The sequence below is a fragment of the Hibiscus syriacus genome, unplaced genomic scaffold, assembly GCF_006381635.1.
Source record: "Hibiscus syriacus cultivar Baekdansim isolate YM2019G1 unplaced genomic scaffold, ASM638163v2 tig00011761_pilon, whole genome shotgun sequence".
NCBI classification, from domain to species: Eukaryota; Viridiplantae; Streptophyta; class Magnoliopsida; order Malvales; family Malvaceae; genus Hibiscus; species Hibiscus syriacus.
This window is the reverse complement of record NW_024062256.1, coordinates 927,438-952,376: the sequence shown is the minus strand read 5'-3', so window position 1 is coordinate 952,376 and position 24,939 is coordinate 927,438. Positions and strand designations below refer to the sequence as shown.

The 24,939-nt window shown below is 33.8% G+C and overlaps 2 protein-coding genes across 2 annotated transcripts; one reads left to right on the top strand and one right to left on the bottom strand.

Moving 5' to 3' along the window:
* Positions 1-4,417: 4,417 nt before the first annotated feature.
* LOC120204913 (zinc finger protein 7-like) lies at positions 4,418-6,504 on the bottom strand. The gene is made up of 2 exons (XM_039204907.1): positions 6,340-6,504; positions 4,418-4,964 (listed from the first exon to the last, which is right to left on the bottom strand). The coding sequence occupies exons 1-2, from the start codon at positions 6,502-6,504 to the stop codon at positions 4,458-4,460; spliced, it is 672 nt and encodes a 223-aa protein (XP_039060838.1). The 3' UTR covers positions 4,418-4,457.
* A 15,224-nt stretch (positions 6,505-21,728) lies between these two features.
* LOC120204961 lies at positions 21,729-22,482 on the top strand. The gene has a single exon (XM_039204942.1). It carries the CDS (start codon positions 21,763-21,765, stop codon positions 22,441-22,443), a length of 681 nt encoding a protein of 226 aa, XP_039060873.1. The 5' UTR covers positions 21,729-21,762; the 3' UTR covers positions 22,444-22,482.
* Positions 22,483-24,939: the final 2,457 nt, after the last annotated feature.

Genomic DNA, 24,939 nt, shown 5'->3' with positions numbered 1-24,939 from the left:
CGATCCGAATATTATAAAAGTCGGTAACCGGATAGGACTTATATGGTTTCTCTTAAGAATTGGAAGATCAATAAAAAATAATTATGAGTTCATTGATTAATAATAAATGAATCGATTTCAAGATTTGTAAGTTTTGATAAATCTCTTTAAAGGTTTAATATCGAGATTATTTGGATAAGAAATTACCAAAATTAACCCTAAGGGGTAAAATTATGAAATGCCCTTGTACTGAAAAATGACCAAAACTTTCCTTAGTGGTGAAATTAACCTCTAGTGAGCAAATGAGAAAAGTACTCTAAACTTTAATGGAACTGGAATACTTTCAAGCTTAAGTTACCCGAAGTAATTCCAATGACAGAATTGAATAAAATTACGATAATACCCTTAAAGAGTAAAAAACAAATGGATGACTATTGATAATAGAGGCGACCTGAAAGGTCATGTCTTGATTTACTTGAACCTTAGAATCATCGATTTAAATTCCGGATCTATATTGGATTTATAGAAATGCCTTAAAGTGTAAAATGACCAAAATACCCCTAAAGTGTAGAATGACCTAAAGTATTACCAAGACCTGGAATGACTAATGCCCTCAAGCTTTGAAATGAATAAATCAACCTTGAATACCTATGACTATATTCTTTGACCAAGTTAAACGGAATGGAAGTATTGTATGTATTCGAATTTGTGGAAACAATTGAATTACTCAGGAAACCCTAAGCGATCAAGATAGCTTTAAATACTAATTGAATTAAGTATCTTGATGATCTTGAATTAAGTGAATAACTTGGAAAAGTCTGAAAACACTGTTGATCTTACATGATGTATTATCCCTATGGGTTATGAACCACGAATTATAGTATATTGTCAATTCCTGATATTGTTGCTATGTGGAAATTAGATAAAGACCATTGGAATATATGTTCCTCTCCTTAAAAGATATATTGAACTATGATTCTGAAGGTGATCAATGGACAAGAATTATTGGTATTAAAGAGTGAATACCCTGAAAGGGCAACGAATGGGCCAGTCGACATGCATTAGTTATGGGAGTTGTTCAGCTTGAGTTATTTCGATAATCTGATATATCGACACAGATTGTAAATATCCTGAAATTTTTTTCTGCCTTATTAGTTCAAATCACTTCGGTCATATATAAACACACAAGAGTAACTCAGATACAAATGATCCTGAATACCCATTTGGTTTAATGTCGAATATAAGATCCTAATAATTCAATGCATAATGTCGAATATCCCTGATTATTTGGGTAATGGAATCACTCTCAGTAAATCTGAATCTAGAATTATTTTGTATAAAGGTCCTGAACACCTTCTTGATTCACCTGAATCCTAGATGGATTCTAAATTATCAACTTTATATACCTGATTAGCTCCATTAATAATCAATTCTTTTCAATCAGACCTCGTTTCTAGAATCTGATCAAAGTATATAAGTTTCACGTTTTCCTAATAACTATTCAGTGCTTCTGAAAAATACTAGTGTGTTCCACATGTAATACATGACGATTTTATATATTTTGAAATGAGTTTTAACGAAAGTATTGATTTACTGGTTTATGAACCATGGCAACATGATATGTGTTCTCCGATTTTTGTTTTCACCAAAAATATGAATTGTTCCTAATTTATGGAATCATGGAATTTACTGAGTTATGAACTATGGTTTCTGGTTTCATTTGTTATTACTTGAATTGTTTTATTGGGACATTATCTGGGTAGACTGGAGTATGGAGGTACAGCTCTGATCAAGATGGTAATCCTTACAGACCTAAGGTGATCCTTGGGTAGGCTCTCAGGCCCCAAGCACTCTCTTGGGTTAATCATGTGACTACTTATGGTGTACAGGTGGTGATCAATTATATGGCTTATTTCACTATCACGGTTATGAGATATTACTGAATCACGATCCAGATATTATGATTTACGGTTAAAACTAATTTCTATTGGATTTTATATGGGTAGGATTTGGAGTACGGAGGTAAAGCCCTGATTTAGCTGGTAAATCCTTACAGATGTACGGATACCCTTGGGTAGGCCTATAGGCCCCAAGGCATTCCCTTAGGTTGGCTTCATGTGTTGTGTGCTTAGGGTAAGCCCTTACGGATGCAGTTCTGAGGAACTGCATAACGGTGTTTGGTTGGAGGGTTCCACTATGATTTTGAAAATATGTTGTAACAATTAATGTTTTAAAAGATTATATCTTTTCACTGGTTTTGGTTGGAACACACTAGACATCTTATTTGATCTCCTGAAACTTGATATTATGAATGTTTTCTATGAACTGAGATCTTCATGGCCTCTACTCAATGAACTACCAGTGGAACCCCAGCTTATCCCGAAAACCTGTATATGTCTGTTTAAATAAGGAAATTATATGGTTTTTCATTTATCTGCATGTCTTGTAGCATCAATAGGTAGTTCTGTATTACTGAGCTTCCTAAAGCTCACTCTATTACTCATTATTTCAGGTTAAAAGAATCGTACCAGTGAAGCTTCGACATCAGCAAGAGAATTTCATCGGCATTGCTTTCGGAGTACGGTGCATGTGATTATGGGGCATGTAGGTTGTAATTTGTTTTACATATGAGTCTGAAATTTGTTTTACTTTTGAATATTGTAAAATTTTACTTTTGTATTTATAAATGATTTTATGATTTTACATGTTTTAATAAAAAATTTAATTTTTTGAGATTTTCTATGGTGGGTCGCTCCGGGGCCCTAATGTGACACCCCGGATCGGATCGGGTCACTCGCATCGATATGAGGGGTTACATAAAGCATCTTGATAAGCTAATTAAATTTGACTGGCTGCTAAATTATCAAGTGTTCTAATCTCTCATAGAAAAACATATGTAAAAGAGGTTAGCTTTACTCAATTATAGAAGGCATGTTCAAAACTGCAGCAAAATCTCTGATAACAGAACTACAAAAGCATAAGATTAAATTTCTCAAAAAGCATCTCAATACATTTTCTTTATACAATTTCTAAACTACTCATAACCCTCTTGTAGACACTCATTTTCGTCCAGGGTTGATTTAGCACATATATAATAATATAATGTGGTCTTTGAAATTTTTTTTTTTGAAAACACATAATTTAAATGTTTTCTAAGCATATAATATATATTTTTAAAAATCGGTTTAAAAACATATTATATGGTTTTGAAAATACGATTTAAACATATATTATAGTTTTGAAAACAATTTTTTGAAAATGTATATTATATAGTTTCAAAAAACAAATTTCTGCAAAATTTGATTGGTAATCGACCTTTCCTTTAAAAATCAAAACACTTTCATTTCAAAAAGTGTACGTTGGCTTGATTGTTGTTTCGATTTAAAGTTGGGAGGAAGAATTGGTTGGTAGCAAGTTTGACTTCCTGGGAACACACTTAGTGGTAGTCTGCTATGGGAAATTGAGATCAAATTTGATTCTCATTGAGACAACATAATCCGAGTTGGGTTTTTCCAAAACTTAATTTTGAATTGGTGGTGGTGACGATAGTCGTGATTAGTCCAAATAATGACTGGGATCGAATGATTGGCTTTGGATTGTCAGTTTACTTGATAGAAAAACAAGGAACAAAGGTTGAGCCTTGTAGAGTGTAACTGCATTAATCCTAAGTAAAAATCTTATTCAATGATCAATTGGAATTTAGGCAAAGCTAACATGAGACTGTTTTACTTAAATCACTTAGATTTAATTCTTCATTTTATTTTACATTTGTTTCCTTTCAAACAAAAACCCCCATACTTATCATTCCCACATCAGAATCAAAAGCTTTCTATATCAACAATTCTTAAGTCCCTATAGATCAATCCTTCTTCTCTACTATGTTATTTTTATTTTTATTTAAGATTAAGAAATATTATTTGACAATGAAACGACGTTTGTCACCAACCTAGGCTGAAACCATTTAAACTAAGGTCCATTTATTTTGATGAGACTAGATATCGTAGCTTTGATGCATTCTCATTGGTTAATAAAATATATTAAAATTATGTGTACTAATAAATAATATAACAAAAAGGATAATACTTGTTTAAAAGTGAAGAAAAGGGTGAAATAGAACTTACCGTTTCCCTGGGGATGGCAGAATGTGTTCACTGGGAGCCTTGAGCTGTGGTTAAAATTGGATAAGGATGAGGCACGTTTAAGTGCAAAACAACCTCACCAACTAGGCTGCGGTGAGATGAAAAGCAAAATGCTCCAAACATTCCATCACCGCAGGAAAGTGTGATTCCAGTTGGTTGTGTGAGTGATCAAATTGCAAAAAGTATATTTTCTCGACTTTATAGGAAAACGTAAAATAAACAAAAAATCTGTTCAACACTATGTTTACAGTAAAGTACAACTAATCTCAAAACTTATGCCTCACAATTATCCAAAGTTCAAGAGATTTCTAAACTTGGACAAGATAGTAGATAGATAAATCAGAGTCGAAGATTCAAGTCAAGCTTGGATGGTTCTGCAGGCTGTTCAGATGGTGGAGGATCCAAACGGAAACTGCCCGGCCACATAAAATCCATCCCATCATCAACTGCCAACTGCACCGTGTAGGTATCATTAAATCTCGCAGCAGCAGCAGCTCTATCTATGGTTGATTTGTGCACAAGCGAATGCTGTCGAACGCCAAGTGATCGAACCACATGACTGTTCATCGGCAAACTCATCATCGTCCTATGGGATTGATATCTTCTGGCTGCACCTCGCTCCCTCTTGTGGGCGTTTTGGTGGCCACCCAAGGCTTGTGAACTGTAAAACTTCCTCTTGCAGAAGTTGCATGAGAAAACCTTGGAAGGAACTGGTCTTAACAGCGGGTCCAACTCAGACTCCGAGTCTCGTGCTGGTAATAAGTTCCCACCGAGTGTCAGGTTCAACCACTCTCCAGGATCCTCTTCTTCGATTCCTTCATTAGCCCTTCCTCTTGTTTTGTAGATCTACTTTCAGTTTCATCTGCTTCTTCTCTTTGGAAAACCATTTTTTTTCTTTTTGGAAGTTGAAAGAATACAGAGGGATCTACGAAACTTGATATAGTTTTGAAGACTTGAACTAAATTGGGGAAGTGGATTAAATGGTGATCCGAGAGAATGAGGTTTGATATTTGATGGTTGGCCTTTTCTTTTTTACTTTATTTGGTCATATTATAGTTTTGGTCCCTTTACTATGCTTATATTAGATTTTGTCTCTATTCTTTTTAGTATTATTGAATTATAAGTTGTTATGCCTTCGGAGAAAAACTCCCCGAGAACACCAAAGCCCGTCCAATAACAACACTCGAAAGATGATACTCACCACCAGAACATGCTCACCTAGAGAAAGCTACCTTATTCTCTACTCTACGCCACCTTCATCCTAACATAGAAAGTCACTTGATTTATTTATCACTGACTGTGAGTAATATACAAATACTATTGTAAGTTCTATCTTATCTTGCACTCTGTTCATTTTAGTATTTATCTTAAAACTCGTATATATTATTCTGCTTTACTTTTGCCTTAGTTCGGTGAAGTGACATTTAAGCCTTGTTGTTGTAAAGCTTGTTATTTTCACAGATAACGGATGGTTTTAAGTACGAAAGATAAAATCATGGAAGAAATAGATTGTTTGTTTAATGATAAAAATTGCAATCATACTATGCATATATACTCTAAGAATGAAAATAATATTACTTATATTAGTAAAGATTTTAATAGTTTAATAGATATGACATATCTATATTTTAATAAGATGTATAATAAAGTTAATAAAATAGAACAAAAAATTAGTAATCTTGGAGAGGTATCTGAAATAGATCTAAATGGTGAATGTGAAATATTTTATATGATATTAGTAATAAATTATATCAAGTTGTGATATCTTCTAAACAAGAAGATGATATAGATTTAGGTCCTTCATATTATCGGTTCACCCGGTGCTACCTACAATGTGTGCAACACCAAAGGATGGCATAGTCATGATCCCGCTCTCAATTACATACACCGGTTCCTTGCATATAATTATTCCGGACATAATGACACTACGTCCTCGTTAAGTAAGGTTGAACTATTTTTTCTATGGTGTATGCAAACCGGTGTGAAGGTAAATTTGGGTTTTTGGTTTATGTGCCTTTGAGTGTGTTGTGCATTCCGATCGCTCACTAATTCTGGAACCTTAAATTTATCGCCTTGCATCTCGTTTATTTCGTTAACCTTGATTATAATCAATTTACTTATGCTTTTCAATTGACCCTATGGATGCTAGGTGTCTGGACTCGATGGGACTCCTCGTCGGAACTCCCAGTGAGTCGCACATTGTTTTTCCCGACACAATTACCCCGCGTAATGAGCGCGTATTTCTTCGGACTATACATCCCGCGGCACTGGAATGGACCCTTTGGATGCTATGTGTTTGGACTCGATGGGACTCCTCGTCGAAATTCCCATTGCGTCGTACATTGTTCCACCCTCGAACATGCATAGCGAAATCCATGAGGTGCATGGGCGGCTAGACTCCATCGAGACCAACATTACTGAGATTCTTTTGTACATTCTCTAGAGCCCTCCACGACGTGGCCGTGGCTGAAATTGATCGGGGAGTACCTTATCCTCTTTCTTTTGCATTTTACTTTTTATTGTTCATATTGGGACAATATGATTTTAAGTGAGGGGGTGGAATTAGAAATCAAGTTAACTCTTGTCTATTTTTTGAGATTGAAATTGAGTTATTTCTTGATTTGAATTGTTGATTATCTTGGTTGTCGATATCTTGTTTGATTTAATTTCTTTATGTTTCTTTGTGAAATCAATCATGTTCTTGTTGAGTTTGGGATTCAAGATAGCAAGTCATGATTAGTTTAGGTAAATTTTCGTGGCAATTTGATGAATTCATTGATTGATTTGGATGCATGACTTAGTTCAATAGACATTTCATGTGATTTTGAGCTTAATGAACATATTTTATTCTTTCTCTTTTTTTAATTGAGTGTGTCGAACTAATTGATTGCATTCTAGAACTTGTAATTCAATGCTGTTGAGACTACACTTTTGATTGTGATACTTTAATGTGATAGAGACATTAGGATTAAACCCATTTTTTTCCCCAAACAAAATAGCCTACCCTTTTTATTTTCCCTAGAGAACCACTTTGAGCCTTATATCATTTTCTTTGATTCACCACATTTTTATACCCGAGCCAAATTTGTTTTTCCTCTTTTTGTTACCCTTCTTCAAGACAAGGTGAGATTATTTAAAAAAATAGAAAAAATTGTTCAAAAATAAAGTACAAAATCGAACAAAACAATAAAAAAATTTACCATGTTCGAATAGCAGAAAAAAACCAGTGCAATTTAGTTCAAACATATCAGAAATTCAATACAAAAAAATTTAAACAATGCAGTTTTGATTCGCGTGAGCAAAAATTCAGTGCAATTTTTTTTGTTCGAGCAGAAAAAACATTTCAGAAAAGGAAAATAAAAAAAAAGAAAAAACAGAAAAAATGAGTGAATAGCTTTGTTTTTTTGTTTCGCCTTTCTTTCATTTTACCTTCATTTGAATAAATTTTCAAAATATTCTCTACTATGTCTTGAATTTTTGAAACCCCATTTTTCAACCTTTATCCTATCCGAACCTTAGCCCAATTACAACCCATTTGAAGTCCTCTTGATTAATACATCCTTTTCATACTAAGTAGTGGAGATTAGATTTAGTTACAAGCCTAAGGTAATGTGTTGATTATCTTAAGCTTGAGTGATTCTTTCACCCGAAATGTCACGCCCCAATTTTGGGGCTAAATTTTTATTAAATTTAAAGTGTTGAATTAAGGTAGTAACAAGGGAGAAACTAAGGACCAAAATGCAAGATTTCAAAATTTACAGGCCTTTTTAGGAAGTTAGAGGAAAACCTAGGGATTGGAACTCGAATTTGACCATTTTTTTAGACCCAGGGAAAACTAAATTTACATGATCGGTTTAACCCCACTTTGGTCCCCAAACCAATTCCCCGAATCTCTCTCCCCGTTGACCTCCTTTGCAGCCTCAATCCACTACCGTCTGGCCACCTTCACCATTTCGACGCCACCTATAGACTCACCATCGAACGGTGATAAAAACCTAACCCCTAGCCTATCGTGAATCAGTGACGTTCGTTGTAAATCACGTCATGAAACCCGTAAAAAAAACCTGACCGCCGCTCATTTTCGATGATTCTGACCGCCATCGACGTTATCTTGCCTCACTGCCTGCACCATTGGGTTCACCTTCACCGTGCACTTTAAACCCAGCTAGTGGGTTGTCGTATCGTCGTCGTTTCTTTCGTCGATCATCGTTCGGTAAGTCCGGTTCTATTTTCGGTTATTTGGTTTGGTTGATTTCATTTTAAGTGAAATTGATGGTTGCAATCGATGTTTGATGAGCTAGGGAGTAATCGACCGTCGACCAGCCATATTCTTACCGGCTCACGTGCTTCACGCATCGCTGGGTGCGCGTGGGGCTTGTCCCCAGCTCTAGATTCTTCTGGAACCAGTCCAGTCGGTATAGACCAACCCGAATCGGTCAACCCGATTTGAACCGAGCCAAGTCAACCCGAACCGATCTGACTCAACTGCCCCACCCGAACCACTTTGACTCGACCCATTAACTTTGGTTAGAGTTGACCGGTCAGACCGTTGACTTTGACCGAAAAAGTCAAATTTTTTGAAAAGCCATATTTTATGTTTTTCGACGTCATGAGTCCAATTTCGAAGATCGTTTTGCCAAATTTGCACATGGTAAGCCATTTTTCAAGGTTTTATCTTTAGGTTCAAGTTGGTTTCTCATTTAAGTTTAGTTCTGACGTAAATTTTTTTGCTTTGTATTCGAGAAATTATTGGACATTGGATTAAAGTTTGAGAGTGATCGAATGAAGTTTAATTGGTCGACCGATATGGCACAAAAATTGAGGTAATACATTTCTACCTTATGCATGCTTTATGGAACATGTTGGAAATTGATACATATAAGGATAAATATGATTGGTCTCATCTACATAGTAAATTATTCCTAAACTCGATCCGAATATGATAAAAAATCAGTAACCAAAATGACTCATATGGCTCGCGTAAGAAAGTGGAAGATCAATCAGAAATAATAATAATAAGTTCGGTGATTCAATAATAAAGAATTGCTTTCAAGATCCGTAAATTTTGATAAAATTTTGTTAAAGGTTAAATACCGGGATTATGTGGATAAGAAATTACCAAAATAATCCTATGGGGTAAAATTATGAAAATGCCCTTGTACTATAAAAAACCAAGACTTCCCCGGATGGTGAAAGATAACCCAACAAAGATATTCTTGACCAGTTATCAGAAATATTACATATGATTGAATTAAAATGAATTACTGAAATGTCATCGAGATTCGTAATAACTATAATAACCTCTACTGGTCAAAGAAACAAATACCCTGAACTTTAAAGGAACTAGAATACTTGAAGCATAATATATCAGAAGTAATGTCACTGACAGATTGGAATGAAATGACAATGATACGCTTATAGAGTAAAAAGCACAATGGATGGCTAGTGATAATGGAGACGACCTGAGAACTCATATCTTGAACCACTTGAACCTTGGAATTATTGATTTAAATTCCAGATCTATATTGGAATTATGAAATTTACCCCTGAAGTGAATACTTTGGAAGTGCAACGATTGGACCGATTGACATATATCAGTGATGGGTCTTGTACAGTTCGGGTTGACTCGATATTCTGATAGGTCAACACAAATAAATGCCATGAATCTTCGTTTCTCCCTGAACGACTCAAATCGCTAAGAATTCTCCAAGAACCTAATGAACAAAATGTCTCTGAATTTTTGAATAATGGAATCACTCCTGTCATATCTGAAAACACAATTAACTCAGATGCAAAGGATTCTGAATACCTTTCTGATTACCTAATGCCTCTGAAAAATGTCTGAATACTATATGATCTTGATAAATCACATTCTGAATAACTGATGATCCTGTCAACTAATAAAATCTTTAGATAGTGATTCTAATTTTTGGAATTCTACTGGTATACTTAAGATCCGTGTTTCTCTGCCCGAAAAGATTATCTAGTATCTCCGAATAATATCTGGAACATCTAGTGTTCCATGATCACATGTTTTCTCTTATTTTTGTTCTGATCTTTGCTCTGATTTCTGATATCTCTGTTACTGTTTGAAAAATGTTTTTATTCGGGTACTCTGGGATTTGATATGAAGACTCTAACGGGTTCAGTAGTTGCTAGTAATTCATTGATTAGGTTCAACATCGACTGGTAATTTCTATCTCTGGCAGGTTCAGTCGCTGCTGGTCATTCCTTGTAATAGGTTCAGCATCGACTGGTAATTCTTATCTCTAGTAGGTTCAGTCTCTGCTGGTAATTCCTTTTATAGGTTCAACATTGACTGGTAATTCCTTATAGACCTAAGGCAACCCTTGGGTAGGATTTGAAGCCCCGAGAATCTTTCTTGGGTAGGCTCTCAGGCCCCAATGTGTCCCTTAGGTTATGTAGTTCTAGGGAACTACATATGATGATCGGTTGGAGGGTTTTACTATGGTTTTTAAAGATACGTTTTAAACTACTACTGCTTCAAAATTGATATATATATTTTCACTGATTTTGTGCGAACACACTAGATAACCTATTCTGATCTCCTGAACCCAGTCATCTGAAACATTTCTCTGAACTGAAAGTTTTCTATCTTTTACTATCTGATATATCAGTGGGACGTCGGCTCAACAAAAAATCTGTATATGTCCGAATCATAAGAAACATATGTTTATTTGTTATTTGCATGTTCTTCAGCATCATCTGGTAGTTCTGTATTACTGAGCTTTCAAAAGCTCACTCTATTACTCATATTTTCAGTTTAAAAGGGATTGAACCAATTCAATTATCGACATCGGTAAGGGAGTTCCACCGGCGTTGCTTGCAGAGTACATCATGTTTAGGGGCATGTAGGTTGTATTTTGTTTTTATATTCGAGTCTGGAATCTATTTTATTTCTGAATATTGTTAAATGTCACTATTGTGTATATAAATATTTTATGATTTTACATGTTTTAATAAAAAATTAATTTTTCGAGATTTTTTACAGTGGGTGCTCCGGTGGCCCTAATGTGATATCCTAGATTGGATCGGGCCACCAGCATCGGTCTAAGGGAGTTACACGAAACACTTGAGCGAAATGAGTGAACCCATGTGAGGAACTAAGTCTTGAATTCTTTGAAATTGATGGATGATTGAAATGCCTTGATTGATTTACACTTAATTGGTTATGCCTTGCTTGATTGATCTTGAATTTCGACACTTGCTTGATTGAATTTACTTAGAAATCTTAGAAATTCTATGAAATTGGAGTTGACAACTTAAGATTTTTTGCATGATAATTGAGAAATGCTTGAGTACAAGTATTGAATAAGTGAGGGGGAAATTTGATTAGTGCTTAAATTATACATTATTTTATGATCAATTACTCCTTGATTAGCTATTTTAAGTTGTTAACTTGGCCCTTTTCGTTCATTTTCAATGCAGGACAATAGATTCCAGAAATGTTGCTAAAACTGATGAATTGTGTAATTTTTTATTTTCTAGAATCATAGCCGGATTAGTGGCATGACATCGCTGATGTGGCATCCAATCAGCAACTTCTACAAGGTCCAGTTAGTAACTTCTAGAAGGTCCAATAAACAGATTGTGTGGATAAGGAGACTTAGTTACATTTTTCAAATTCAAATTAGGATTTATTTTTTTATTTTTTTAGGAATTACTCTTTCATTTTAAATGTAATATCTTAGGGTTTTTAGAAGTCTATTAACACTCCTTGGGGAAAGCCTAATGGATTCATCCTTTCTTTCTTTAGTTTAATAAAAAATATTTTCTTCTATTTTCGTTTTCTTTAATTTTATTTCAAGACTATGGCTAAAGCGATGACTTTTTTCCAACGTGAGAATTGAAAAGTACTTGAAAAACTTTGGAATATCTCTCTCAGTCTTTGCGTTTATTTTCAAAATCAAAGATTGACTTTGGTCAAGATGTTGTTGTGATTAAATGTGTGGGAGGAATGATCAGCTTATTGAAAGCACATTCGACTTCTTGGGAACACAGCTGGCAAGATTGCCTTGCTAAGAGGTAATTGAGATCGAAATTAGTTGTTATTGAAACAACAATCTGAGTTGGTCTTCACGAACTTAAACGGTTATTGATCTACGACAATTGATGTTGATCATCAATTTCTGAAGCCGGAATCAAAGATTGTCTTGGGTTCGGTATACAAAGAAGAGTCACGAGGATTGCCCTTGTAGACAAAGTAATCAACGTGAATCCTGAAGGAAAAATCTAATTCAATGATTCGAAGAAAATTAAGTCAAAGCGAAAACCTAAGGTTGATTTTACCATATTGAATTTCTTTTAAAATTTTTTTAATCTTTTTGAAATATTTTTATTTTTATTTCTTTTCATCTATAATCCCCACCATTACTCAAATTCTACTTCATCCACTTCTTGGCTCAAAGATTAAACAAAGAACGAATAAATCAAGAAGATTCCTTGGTCTACGGGGATCAACCTTTACTTCTCTTTTAATACGTTAAATTTTCTTTATTTATTAATTGAGAAGAAATAATTATTTTGACGTGAAAAAAGATGTGCGTCAAATTGGCGCCGTTGTCGGGGACTAACGACGAGTTACTGATTTCTTTCTTTCTTTGTTTTTAATTTATGACCAGGAAGTGGAGGAAGCATCTATCTTAGAATCTGTAGTCTGAATCAGGTCGTCGAGCTAATGACGTTAAAATAGCGTTTTATAGAAGATAACCCATTTTGTTTTCTTTTAATTCGTTTATTTTAATTTATTTTCAATTTTTAGTTTTCAATTTTCGTTTGTTATTTTGGTTCGTTTATTTTAAGTTTTTTTATCTTTAATTTGAATTTTGTAGGTACCCCGAACATTTTAATTCAATTGCGGACAAAGCCAAGGTGATTTTACCATATTGAATTTTCTTTTATACTTTCTTTTTAAATTTCTTTTTAATCTTCTTTGAAATCTTTTTATTTTTCTTTCTTCTATTTATTTCTCTTCATCTATAATTCGACCATTACTCAAATTCTACTCCATCCACTTCTTGGCTCAAAGATTAAACAAAGCACGAATAAATCAAGAAGATTCCTTATTCTATGTGGGATCAACCGTTACTTCTCTTTTACTACGTTAAATTTCTTTATTTATTAATTGAGAAAAAATAATTATTTTGACGCGAAAAATGAGTGCATCAACCACTCTCCTCTCCAGCTTAGTTCTCTTAGGTTTTTCTTTGTAATTTCGTTCTCTTTCTTTTGTATCACCATCCTTGTGTAAAATACTTGTATAAATCGTTTCTACGCCCTTATTCCCCTGTAACTACATTAAAAGGAGTGAACCACCAAAGATTGACAAAATAAATTTTTTCCCATCAACAGAAGTAGTGTTTTAAAAACACAATAATAAACTTTAATTATTCATTAAAATGGTGATCAGACTATTAATGGACTTTAACTATTTGAACTAACTAATAGAATTATAAAAGCTAAGGACTGGCATATACTAAATAAAATACATGGACTATATCTCAAATTTGATCATAGCAGAATGACCAAAATATAAGTTGACCATTTTATGTTCACATTTCAAGTCATGACATTGACCCCACATTGACAGCAATTCTTTGGTATTTTATCCAGGGGGACAATGGTTGCCGTCATTACTGTTGCCATTGATCAAAGCTATAGGATTCGCCACTGTTATCTTTGTGAAATGAGAACGCCTTTTCGTGGATTCCTTTTGGAGTCAAGTAAGAAACTCAGGGTTTGACATACCAGACCACTCATGCTCAAATTATCATTTAACCTTCCAAACCACTGCTTCCCAAAAGCCAGGTTAGTTCAAACTTTATACATTGATATTGAATTATGCCAATGCGATTCTATATGCTAGAACTTTAAATAAAATTTGTATTACCTATTGATTTAAATTTTAATTAAGTTAAATTAAATTATAATTCTAATAACTGAAAAATATTTGACGATAAAATTTACTAATGTAAGAATTCATAATGAATAAATATAGAGTAGATTTTAAATTCTAGAGAGAGAAATTTTTGAAGAGATATACTTCTTTTTGTGAGTTGTAAAAATGAACTTTATAAGGACGTTGGGAAAGATTTTTAGATTTATTGGATTTTGAATAGGGATGGGTATGAGACCCGAACCGACGGATTACGACCTAACTCGATCTGATCTGGTCGAGTTTTAAAAATAAATTGGGTTATGGTTGGGTTGGGTTCGAATTTAGAGTAAAAAATCTGATCCGACTCAAGCCGAAAAATATAATTTTACCTTATATATTTAGAGATAATTACAATAATACTTCTCTATAATTATTTTTTAATTAAATCCCTATTTTTATTGAATAAAAATAATATTTTAAATTATTTCGGGTCAGGTCGGGTTAGGTTCGAATTTTTTCTCAAAAAGTTGGGTCTGGTACCCAAACCTGACCGTGCCCATCTTTAATTTTGAGATATATAGAGAATTTTATGTGTTTATGCTCTTTGTAATTTCTAAGTTTATGCACAAACTAAGTGACATCAGTGGTAAAAAAATAATAATTTCTAAGTTTACAATAGATTATTATTTTTGTCCTCAATGGAAGTTTGTAGGGTCAAACCACGTCAAATCGCATTTGTTGTGTTATTTATTATATGTTGATCTCATATTGTTTATTTTTCGCTCACAAATTTCTTAGAAGTGATATCAAAACTATGATTTGAGTTGTGAAATTCTCAAGAAATCTATTATTGTGAATTTTGTTATCAATATTTGAGATTTATAATAAGAGTTTTGCTTAAAGAGTTTTCAATTACATGAGGAGTAATTTTCAATCAACTTAGCAATGCTTCAATATATATTTGATAAGAATTGAAGTTGTTGAAACAATCAAAAGCTTCGTCAAGGACATGTACATATCTTAAAACCAAGTCGATTTGACAGTGGATGGTGATTTGAAGAAAAAAAGATTTGAAGCTCGAATCTAGATTCATCTCCATCGTCTATCATGTCATTCACACCACCCTCTCCCTCGGCTCTTTTTCTCATCTTCAACGTTGACAATTCTACTGTAGATTGTTGTTTACCACTACATCAAAGTACTAACAATAATTCATTTACCATTGAAATCGTTTGATTCGTACTTGGACATCTATTTTAATAAAAAAAAGTTATACATTTATAATTGATGTTTATATATATATATATATATATATATATATTTTCTTCGTCTCAAGCCAGAGACATGAAAAGGTTGGGGGAACCCACTAAGAAATTATGGTAGTTTCTTAGGGGAAGTGACTGATTTGTTGGATGTTAAATGAGAGAGAGGTATGTTTATGGAATGGAAGAGATTGTGGTTTTAGTATGGATTTGAATAAGCTTTATTGGCTCTGGAGGGAGAAAATGGGGACCCAAGAATGGCCAATAATGGTGATAAAGCAAAGGCATAAGATAGAATGGCATCTTTATGGCCAAATTAAGATGTTGTTAGACAGGAATATCTATGAGACTGTCTTCATGTTGAGACTTCTTCTTGGCTTTTCCTTTGTAACATGTAGCAGTGGGGTGGGCAATTTTATATGTTCAACAGGGACAAGTGCATCAACACACACTTGTAATTGGACCATTCGAGCTGGGTTTGGCCGAAAAGTTTTGATGACGCACTATTTAATTAATGGATAAACCACATATTTAGTCATCTAACTATTACTTTGATTCCGTTTTTGTCAATTAACTATTTTGTTTAAATCATCACTAACGTTGGGTTTGAGTTTCATTTTGGTTATCCATCATTAAAAAATTAACATAACTGTTGACATAGTATTTTTTTTCAAAGATGACGTGATATTATTTATGGTGACACATCAACATCAACGTTAATTTTTTAACGAATGATGACCAAAATGAAATCAAAACATAATATTAACGATGATTTTGAAAAAGAATAATTTAGTGACCAAAACAAAACTAAAGCGATAATTGAGCGATTAAATACTTATTTTACCCTTTAATTAATATACACATAATGCAACGCGTCAGATGGGATCCAACCCCAACCTATTCTTGAATTTTATTTTTGATTAACTCGGTTAAAGTTGAGTTAACATTCAAATCGATTGGACTCGAGTCGAGTTTCTTGAGCTTGAGCTTAATTTGAATTCTTAAAGTCGAAACGAGTTAATTAATACTTAAATCAAAAAGCTTGCGAGCTATTCGAAAAAAATAATATATATTAAAAATTTAGATTTTTAAAATTAAAATATTAATAATATTAATATTTTATGTTATTTTTAAATTTAATATAGGGTTAGAATCCACTTACACAATATAAAACTCTTTAGTTTTACACAATTTTTGGAGGAGTGAAAATAGATATAGGGTTCAAGTTCGAGCTTCAATTTTTTATTTTAAGTTCGAGTCGAGCTTGATAATTTTATGCTCGCGAGTTTTCGAGTCGAACTTAATTTTAAAGTTTTCAAGTTGAGTTAAACTCAACAATACTCAAATTCGACTCGACTAATTTACAACCCTACTTGCGATGATATGAGAACATGAAAACAGCCTTTTCGGTTCCAAGTGGTGAGAGAAGAAGGAAGAAAAACAAGAATCCAGCCCTAAACAGTAAGGCATGGGTAAGCATCATTTTGCTTTGTTTCTCTATGTAACTTTTTGCAACACGAAAGGGTCGTTCTTTCGCTTTCGGCCAAGCTTCGTTTGGACTGTTGGGGATATCTTCAGTTAGATGATTAGTATAACTCGATAGCATAGAACATATCTCGCATGACCTAACGACTACTGGTTGTTGGGTTAGAAACAGGACCAACTAAAGGGGCGGGTGAGGGCAGTCATCATCCTTGAAATTTTAAAATTATCATATATTTTAGATTTTTTCAATGTATTTTCTCTTGAACATCTGTTTTCACCTCCTGAAACTTTATAAGTTTAAGTTCGCTTTCTAAAATTTTAAAAGTTCAAGTTCACCATTTCTAACCTAAGATCCCATGTTCGTCCCTAGTCAGAGAAAAAATTGTTAGGATAGAGAGTTTTTAGATCGATCTAATACTTTAAATTAGACAAGTGGGATTAGTTTTAAAAGTTGTTGGAACAAAGAAAAGTTCGTTTGGTATTCAACTCATCTCGAGTTTAATTAATTCTGGATTCAAATTATTCTAAGTTCGGATTCCTTGAGTTAGGTCATTAAAGGTATGAGTCATCTTAGGGTGAGATCTTTTAAGGTTTAATTTATTTCGGGATAAAATCATTTTAAATTTGTATTTCGATTTGTACAAATTTAAATTTGGACTCATTCAAGCTGCAACAATTGAATCTCTTATAGTTGTAATACACTTGATCGGATTTAAATTCAAGTTCATTAGGTCGGATTTTATTTTATTTCATGTCAAAATTGAAAGTTCTAAGTGACGGAGGAAGCTCGAGTTAGAGGAACCAAGTCATACCAATTGTTGTGGGCAATCCACACACTCCAAATCTAAAAAGTTGGAGCTTCGGTTGTTGTGGGCTAAAATGTCGGCCACGTGGGCCATGCTGCGTAAAGGGATGGGCACCAGCTGCGTTTGCTGACTAGAGGCACCCCATGTGCTCAATTACACTGACCAAATGTCAAATAGTCAATAACCCAACAGGCAAATATACTCCAGAAACATGTGCTCCACAATGGGACTGTCGACCAAAATCATACCATAGGGAACTATGAAACAACAGTGTTGTTAAAACATGACCACCACAATACCACAGGGAAGTGCAAAACTTCTATCCACATAAGTTACGTCAATCACTTTGGATTAAATTGTATCAACATTTTTGTTGTCGTCGTTGTCTAACAAAGTTGTTCAATCGACAAATCATTATTAAAATTGATTTTACTCATAATGCAAAGCTTTGCCACTCAAGAATCCTTCACCAGGAAAATCAAAAACCCCAGGAAGTCAAGTTTGAGAAATAAGAAAGCAAGCAAACTAACAAAATTCAATTAATCTAATTAAAAAGTTATTATAACCTTATACAAATTTTCAAATTTAACACCCAAATTAATTATTCTAACTTTGATCTTGTGAAGTCCCACAAAAGTTAATAAGATTCGTATGTCTCTTCACATCATATGTAAACCTAGTTAATAAGATTCACATATCCCATATTTTAAGGTGAATCTCCACCTTATTCTTACAGGTAAATAAGGAGTGATTAATTACTTAAAAGTTACTTTGAGATAAATAAATCTTATTGTTTGGGATCACATATGATGTAGCTAGCAAGATTTACGTAAATTCCTCATCAATATGTAATAAAACCCTATAATACACTTTCATATTACAACATAACAAAAAACTAAAACCTGGTATAATTACCTCTCTTTTAGCTGTCTAAAAGGAAGTTTTCCGTTGCTAATAAGTCAGTAAAGTTAGCAAGGTTGAAATATTTGAATCCTTGTGTCATGGTCCGTCCTGATTATTTCTTGTATAGGGAAAAATTAAAAAAATAATACCTAATTAATTTTTTTTAAAATATAATTTTTTTTTTAAAAAAAATATTTAGATTCGTGTTCATTCTATCACTTGTCGGATAAAAGAATAAAAAGCAATCCAATGTTTGACTGAAAACCTAGCAATTTCACGTTCATTTTTCTTCCTTTTTATTCTTTTATCCGATAAGGATTCAAACAAGTGTTTAAAGTAACGATCTGGAAGGATCAAAGGAGAAACAGTGGGACTGGAGGCGGAAGTAGCGGCAGAGAGGAGCGGCGCGGTGGAGCTCGGGCGGTAGATATGACGAAGCGAGAGAGTGGTCAACTGATCATCCAATTTGGCGCCGAGCCAGTTCCCCAGTGACAGAGATCAAATAAACCCTTTATGGGCTTTCCTACCGTTTCAAGGCTACTGTTCCTTCGACCCGGCTCACTTTCCAATTGGTATATATTTTAGAGTAAACTACCAATTTGATCACCAACCTATGACTTAGTTTCTGTTTTGATCACCCAATCATTATATTTTTCCAAAATCATATATAACTTTACATTTTGGTTCTGTTTCTTCGACCCGGCTATCTGTTCCTTGTTGAACTTTCATGTTACTCGGTTCCTCAATGAGAGGATTTAAGGTGTTGCAATTCTCCTTCGAATGGACATGGGTACCACACCCAAAACAAATCTGATTAAGCCCTTCATATTCCAATTTTTGGATAAAATTATCAATTCCAATACACGGACGTAACAGCTTATTCAGGTCCACCATGATGGCCAAACTGGAAAATTTACCCCTTTCGCCTACTTGCGTATTATAATCCACTTTTATTACTCGTCCCACCACTTGAGTAATATGTCTAAACATAGCTTTGCAGTAATATCTATAAGAAAGACCCGGGAGACGAACCTTACATGTGAATGATGCTTCTCCGAAGTAGAAAAATTTCGACTCCAAGGTTGCACAATCAGATAGTTGCCATAGATCGTCCATCATCCCTCCGTGAGCACATGAATGTAATCCCTTTCATCCTCAAACTTCACCAAGTAGCTATTATCGAGATCCACTAGCTGAAGCTCGCATGCGATTTCCACAAAGCAAGAATGCATGTAGATAAGGCAAAGTACCCAGTTGAGTGACCAAGAAGCCGAACAATAATCGTATTACACATACTTTGGTTGATTTGCTCATGGATTCATTCCGAGAAGTGTATCTTAGGAAACGCCCTAGTTTCATCAATGGTACAATCCTCATCTAAGACCACTACATTATCTGAACCAAACCCAAGTCCAAAACTATCTTTAGGATCCACCCCACCTTCTTAGCATCCATGGAGGCATACGAAACATTTCCTGAGCCATGTGTGTCTCAACCGATGTCGAACCAGAGCCTTTCGGTAAACTTGACCCATCATCATTAACCACTCCTTCCATTTCACACAAAATTCAATACAAACAACTTATATGTTAAATGATTTACTTAAAACTTACAGTTGGATTCCATACTTGTAAAATTAAATTCTGTTACAGCTTAATTTCATGCCAACAATTTAAATGTACCTCCGGTGCCATAAAAAGAAAGAATTAATAAAATAAAAAATTAGGCCGGCGGAGCTGAGACTTGTACCGTATAGAAGCGTGGGTGGTTGGACTTGTGTTGAGAAGATTTGTTTGGAAATATGTCATTTGTTGAGAAGACCCGTGTTTGTTTCCACTTGTTATTTTCTTCTTGTTTTGTGTTACTTTCTAACAAATATCATTTCAAAACTTGATTACATTAATTTTTTATTTTGGTCCTTCCATACATTAAAATCAGTGTCAGCATATTAAATCCTATCTCTTATAAAAACAAAATTATATAATATCAAATTTAATATAAAGATTAAATTCCAAATTTTAATAGGATAGAAAGATGAAAGCCAAAATGTTATCCTTCTAATAGGATGTTATCACGGATGGATCGAGTGGGTAAGAGAGGGCAGTCGTCCCCTTAAAAATTTAAATTTATCATAAATTTCAGATTTTTTTTATATATTTTCTATTAAAAATATGTTTTTGTCCCTTAAAATTTTATAATTTTAAGTTCGGCACTAACAAAAAAAAATAATGTTTTCGTCCCTAGATATTATGTTAATCTTAAGGATGACATCTAATATGACTATACTAAACACGATAAAATCACTTCTAAAATAATAGTTCTATACCATAATTCAATAAACTTTTTCTTTTATTTGTTGATTACTCTTATTGTCACTGTTAATATTTTATTTTGTAACGTTATTATTTTCAACATTTTTGATCTCATGTGTGATATCGACCCAAACAATTAAAATATTTTTTTTTCAAAAAAATTAACCATTATATTCAATACTTGTTAATAAATAACGTATTTTTTTAATCGAATATTATGAATAATATTTAATCGAACTTAGATATTACTTTGAAGTTTTAACTTGTTAGCAAGAAAATCGATTAAAATAAAGATGTTGATTCTCTAGAAGGAACATACCTTTGGTTTATCACGGAATTGGGCAAAATACAAGGTCGGTTTTGCAACATGTCCAGTCAAAGTCAATGTTTTCTTTATTATCTCTCCAATTTTGACCAGGTCTGCATCATATGAAGCAGACCCAACGCCACAGCTAATTGCATTAATTTCTCGACTTTTATTTCTTAAATGAAATGGTACCAAAATTGTATTTTTTTTTTCTCAAATGATTTTTGTTCTTCAACCAATGGAACTGCTCTTCGTATAATTGTACGAACAAATTTAACTCAATAGATAAACAAATCATTGTTGTTTTTCAATTTTATTATAATCACCTTAGTTTAATAAATAAATAAAAAAACTCTTCGTATAATTAATCAAATTACTCCTTAATCCTGGATTTCAGTGGGTTTAACTTTTTGAAAATTTTTCTATGTATATACACTTGTAGAGGGTCATGTGTAAACATTCTCCCACTCTGTAAAATAATTCGGAGTAATTATAGAGTAATATATATTTTTAAAAAATTAATACATGGACTAAAACCATAATTTTACCTTGAAAATTGAGACTTCAAGTTGGTGCTTGCTGCCGTCCAGCTCCTATAAATACTGCAAACATCAAGGCATCTCTTGCCAGAAAAAACATCTGAAAGCTAGTTATAAGTTAGTGAAACAACCATGGCTAACACCTTCTTTTCCTTCAGTCTGCTAATATTAAGTCTTGCAACCATGCAAGGCACCCATGCAGTCGACTACGCCGTCAACGACAACACCGGCAACAGCGGCGGCGGTATACGTTTCAGGAACGAGATCGGGGCGGCCAACGCCCTTCAAACCATGTCCGCCGCCACAAACTTTATCTGGAACATCTTCCAACAAAACAACCCATCCGACAGGAAAAACGTGCCGAAAGTAACACTGTTCATCGAAAACGGCGACGGAGTAGCTTTCGCCGTCAACAACGAGATCCACGTCAACGCGAATTATCTCGGAAACTACACGGGCGACTTGAGAAGGGAATTCAATGGGGTGCTGTACCATGAAATGACGCATATCTGGCAATGGAATGGGAACGGGCAGACCCCCGGTGGGTTGATCGAAGGCATAGCTGATTTTGTGAGGCTAAAGGCTAATTATATTCCGAGCCATTGGGTGAAGCCAGGGCAGGGGGACAGATGGGACCAAGGGTACGATGTTACGGCTAGGTTTTTGGACTACTGTGATGGTCTTAGAAATGGGTTCGTTGCTGAGCTTAATAAGAAGATGAGGAGTGGTTATAATTCTGGCTATTTCGTTGACCTGCTGGGGAAGACTGTTGATCAGCTTTGGAGTGATTATAAGGCCAAGTATGGCAATTAAATGACTCAATTTCTATTGTGTTATGTTCTCGAACAAATGTAATGGAAAATATTACGTGAAAAATATCTTGAATAAATTAACCACTTGATTTTAATTTCTTTTTTCTATTAAGTAGAAAAATATCATGGTTTCAAACATAAATGTTAAGATTTTAAACCACATAATATAAGATAGCATGAGTATCTTTAATTATTCAATCAATTAATGATCTTAAATTTTAATATATAGTAAAGATTATTAAAAGTATGGTCGTAAATTTATGGATAATCTCATAACTTAAACCACCGATACAATCATTTTATATAGGGTAAAGAACAAAAATGGTACCTTGATTATAAAGTACAACTTTATTAATTCTTTGACTATTAAAAAATATAAAATGATTCTATCATTATAAAGTGTTGTTTTGTTGAACCAATCGATTATAAAATTGGTGGTTGTATGAGATGGACGTTAAAATGATGATTGGGATATGATAATCGTTTGAGATTCTGGGATCATATTTTATCATATCAAAGTCAACAAGATAATGTTCATGTAACACCCTAAACAAGCCTATACTTTCGGTTGACTCTACTGCTATCTTGTAAGGAAGAAAAAGAATAGAAGTAGTATCGATACTCTACTGCTATCTTATAAGGAAGAAAAAGAATAGAAGTAGTATCGATACTCTTATGGGGAGTATCGATATTATACCTTAGGTATCGATACTCTCTTAAGTATCGATATGAAAATGGTAAACTGGAATATGAAATGTGATCTCGGTATCAATATCAACCCTATATTATCGATACTCTTTGCATGAGTATCGATACTCTCTTTATACTTAAGCACATTCTTGCTTTTCTGAAGAATATTTTCGGTACTTACTCATACAGTACCGATATCCCTACTCGAAAATGCTCTATTTGGGCTCAAAAATCCCACTCAAACTCCCCATTTTGACTTTCATAAGGTTTCCAATTGTGATTAATGTCTTATGTGATATTAAGGGGCATAAATAAGGCTTTTAAAATATGCTAAAACACTTTATTAAAGAATCTACTACGAAATTCTACTCAACATGCTTAATTATTAACTTTCTAGCTAAAACTCATTTATAATGATCTACAACTGGTATAAGGAAGTTGTGAGTGTGTTACCTGACTTTCTTGGTTGCTAGAATCCCCCTCAACTCAGCTAGGATTCACTTTTTCTTTCCCCCTTGCCTTTGATCTTTCTCCCACTTCCTTAGCTAAACAAATCTAAGAAAAGGGACTACTACTTATCTAGGCTTAAAACAAGGTTAAGGATACTTCAAACAACTCAAATTTACTAGAATAAACTTGAATCCTTTGAATTCCTTAACCTCCCTAAAACCCCATTTTTTGAAATCCACACTCAAAACTCAATATTAGGGGCTTAAATGAAAACTATGAGGGCGAGGGCGAGGATTTGGATTCTTACCTTGGTTGCTTCTAACTAAGCTTGGAATTTGAAAAACTTTCTCCTTTAAGCTTACTCTAGGGAAGGAAATGGAGAGAGAAAAAGAAGATAGTTTGGTTTCACATAAAACACTAAATATAAAAGGGTTTCTATCCTTTAAAACAAGCTATGGGTAAATGCTAATTTTCCCCTCTCATTTTAAACCCAACTTAAAACTGCCACTTAGCTTAAACTCTTGGGCCAAGCTTAAGCCTAATACCCTTATAAACTGGTCCAAGCTAGTCTAGGAAATCTAATGGGCTCAACTTATGGGTCTTGGGTTGACCCGAACTACTAACCTGGGATTCAGGGTATTACGATCCATTTTAGTTTGTCGTCAAATTTTTAATGGAAAATAACGAGTTTGAACATATGAATAGTTGGATGACCATTTTGTAACTTTTAATAGTCAATGGACTCAACAAAGTAACATTCTATAATCGAAAGATCATTTTATAACTTTTAATAGTCAAGAGACTTAATAAAGCGATATTCTATACTCGGAGACCATTTGTGTACTTTACCCTTTGATACATGTGTTGAGATAATATAATTGGTGCCTAGTGCGCCTAGTCTATGGGGTCGGATATCTATATGGAGTAATTGGTTGTCACAAAAGGCATTGTGTATGTGGATAGTGTAGTTGGGTGGTCCTCTATATCTCGTAATGATAGTTGGGTGGTCTTCTATATTTTGTAAATATAGTTGGGTGGCCCTTCATAGTACGGTTTTCTCCTTTAATCATGCCATTTTTATCAAATAAAATAAAATAAGAATAGGACTAAATTTTTTTTTGGATGCCTAAATTGTACCTTAAATTAACTTTTGGTTTATAAAGAATTTTTGCTGAAAATAGGCATATAATGTTACCGTTAAAAACTCGTTAAGTGACACGCGTCACATTTATATATTTTTTTATAAAATAATTTTTTTAAATATATATTTTTTAAAAAAACTGAACGTGACACGTGTTAGTGTTACTTAAAGGTTTTTGTAACAGTAGACACCTAAAATCATGCACATAAAAATATA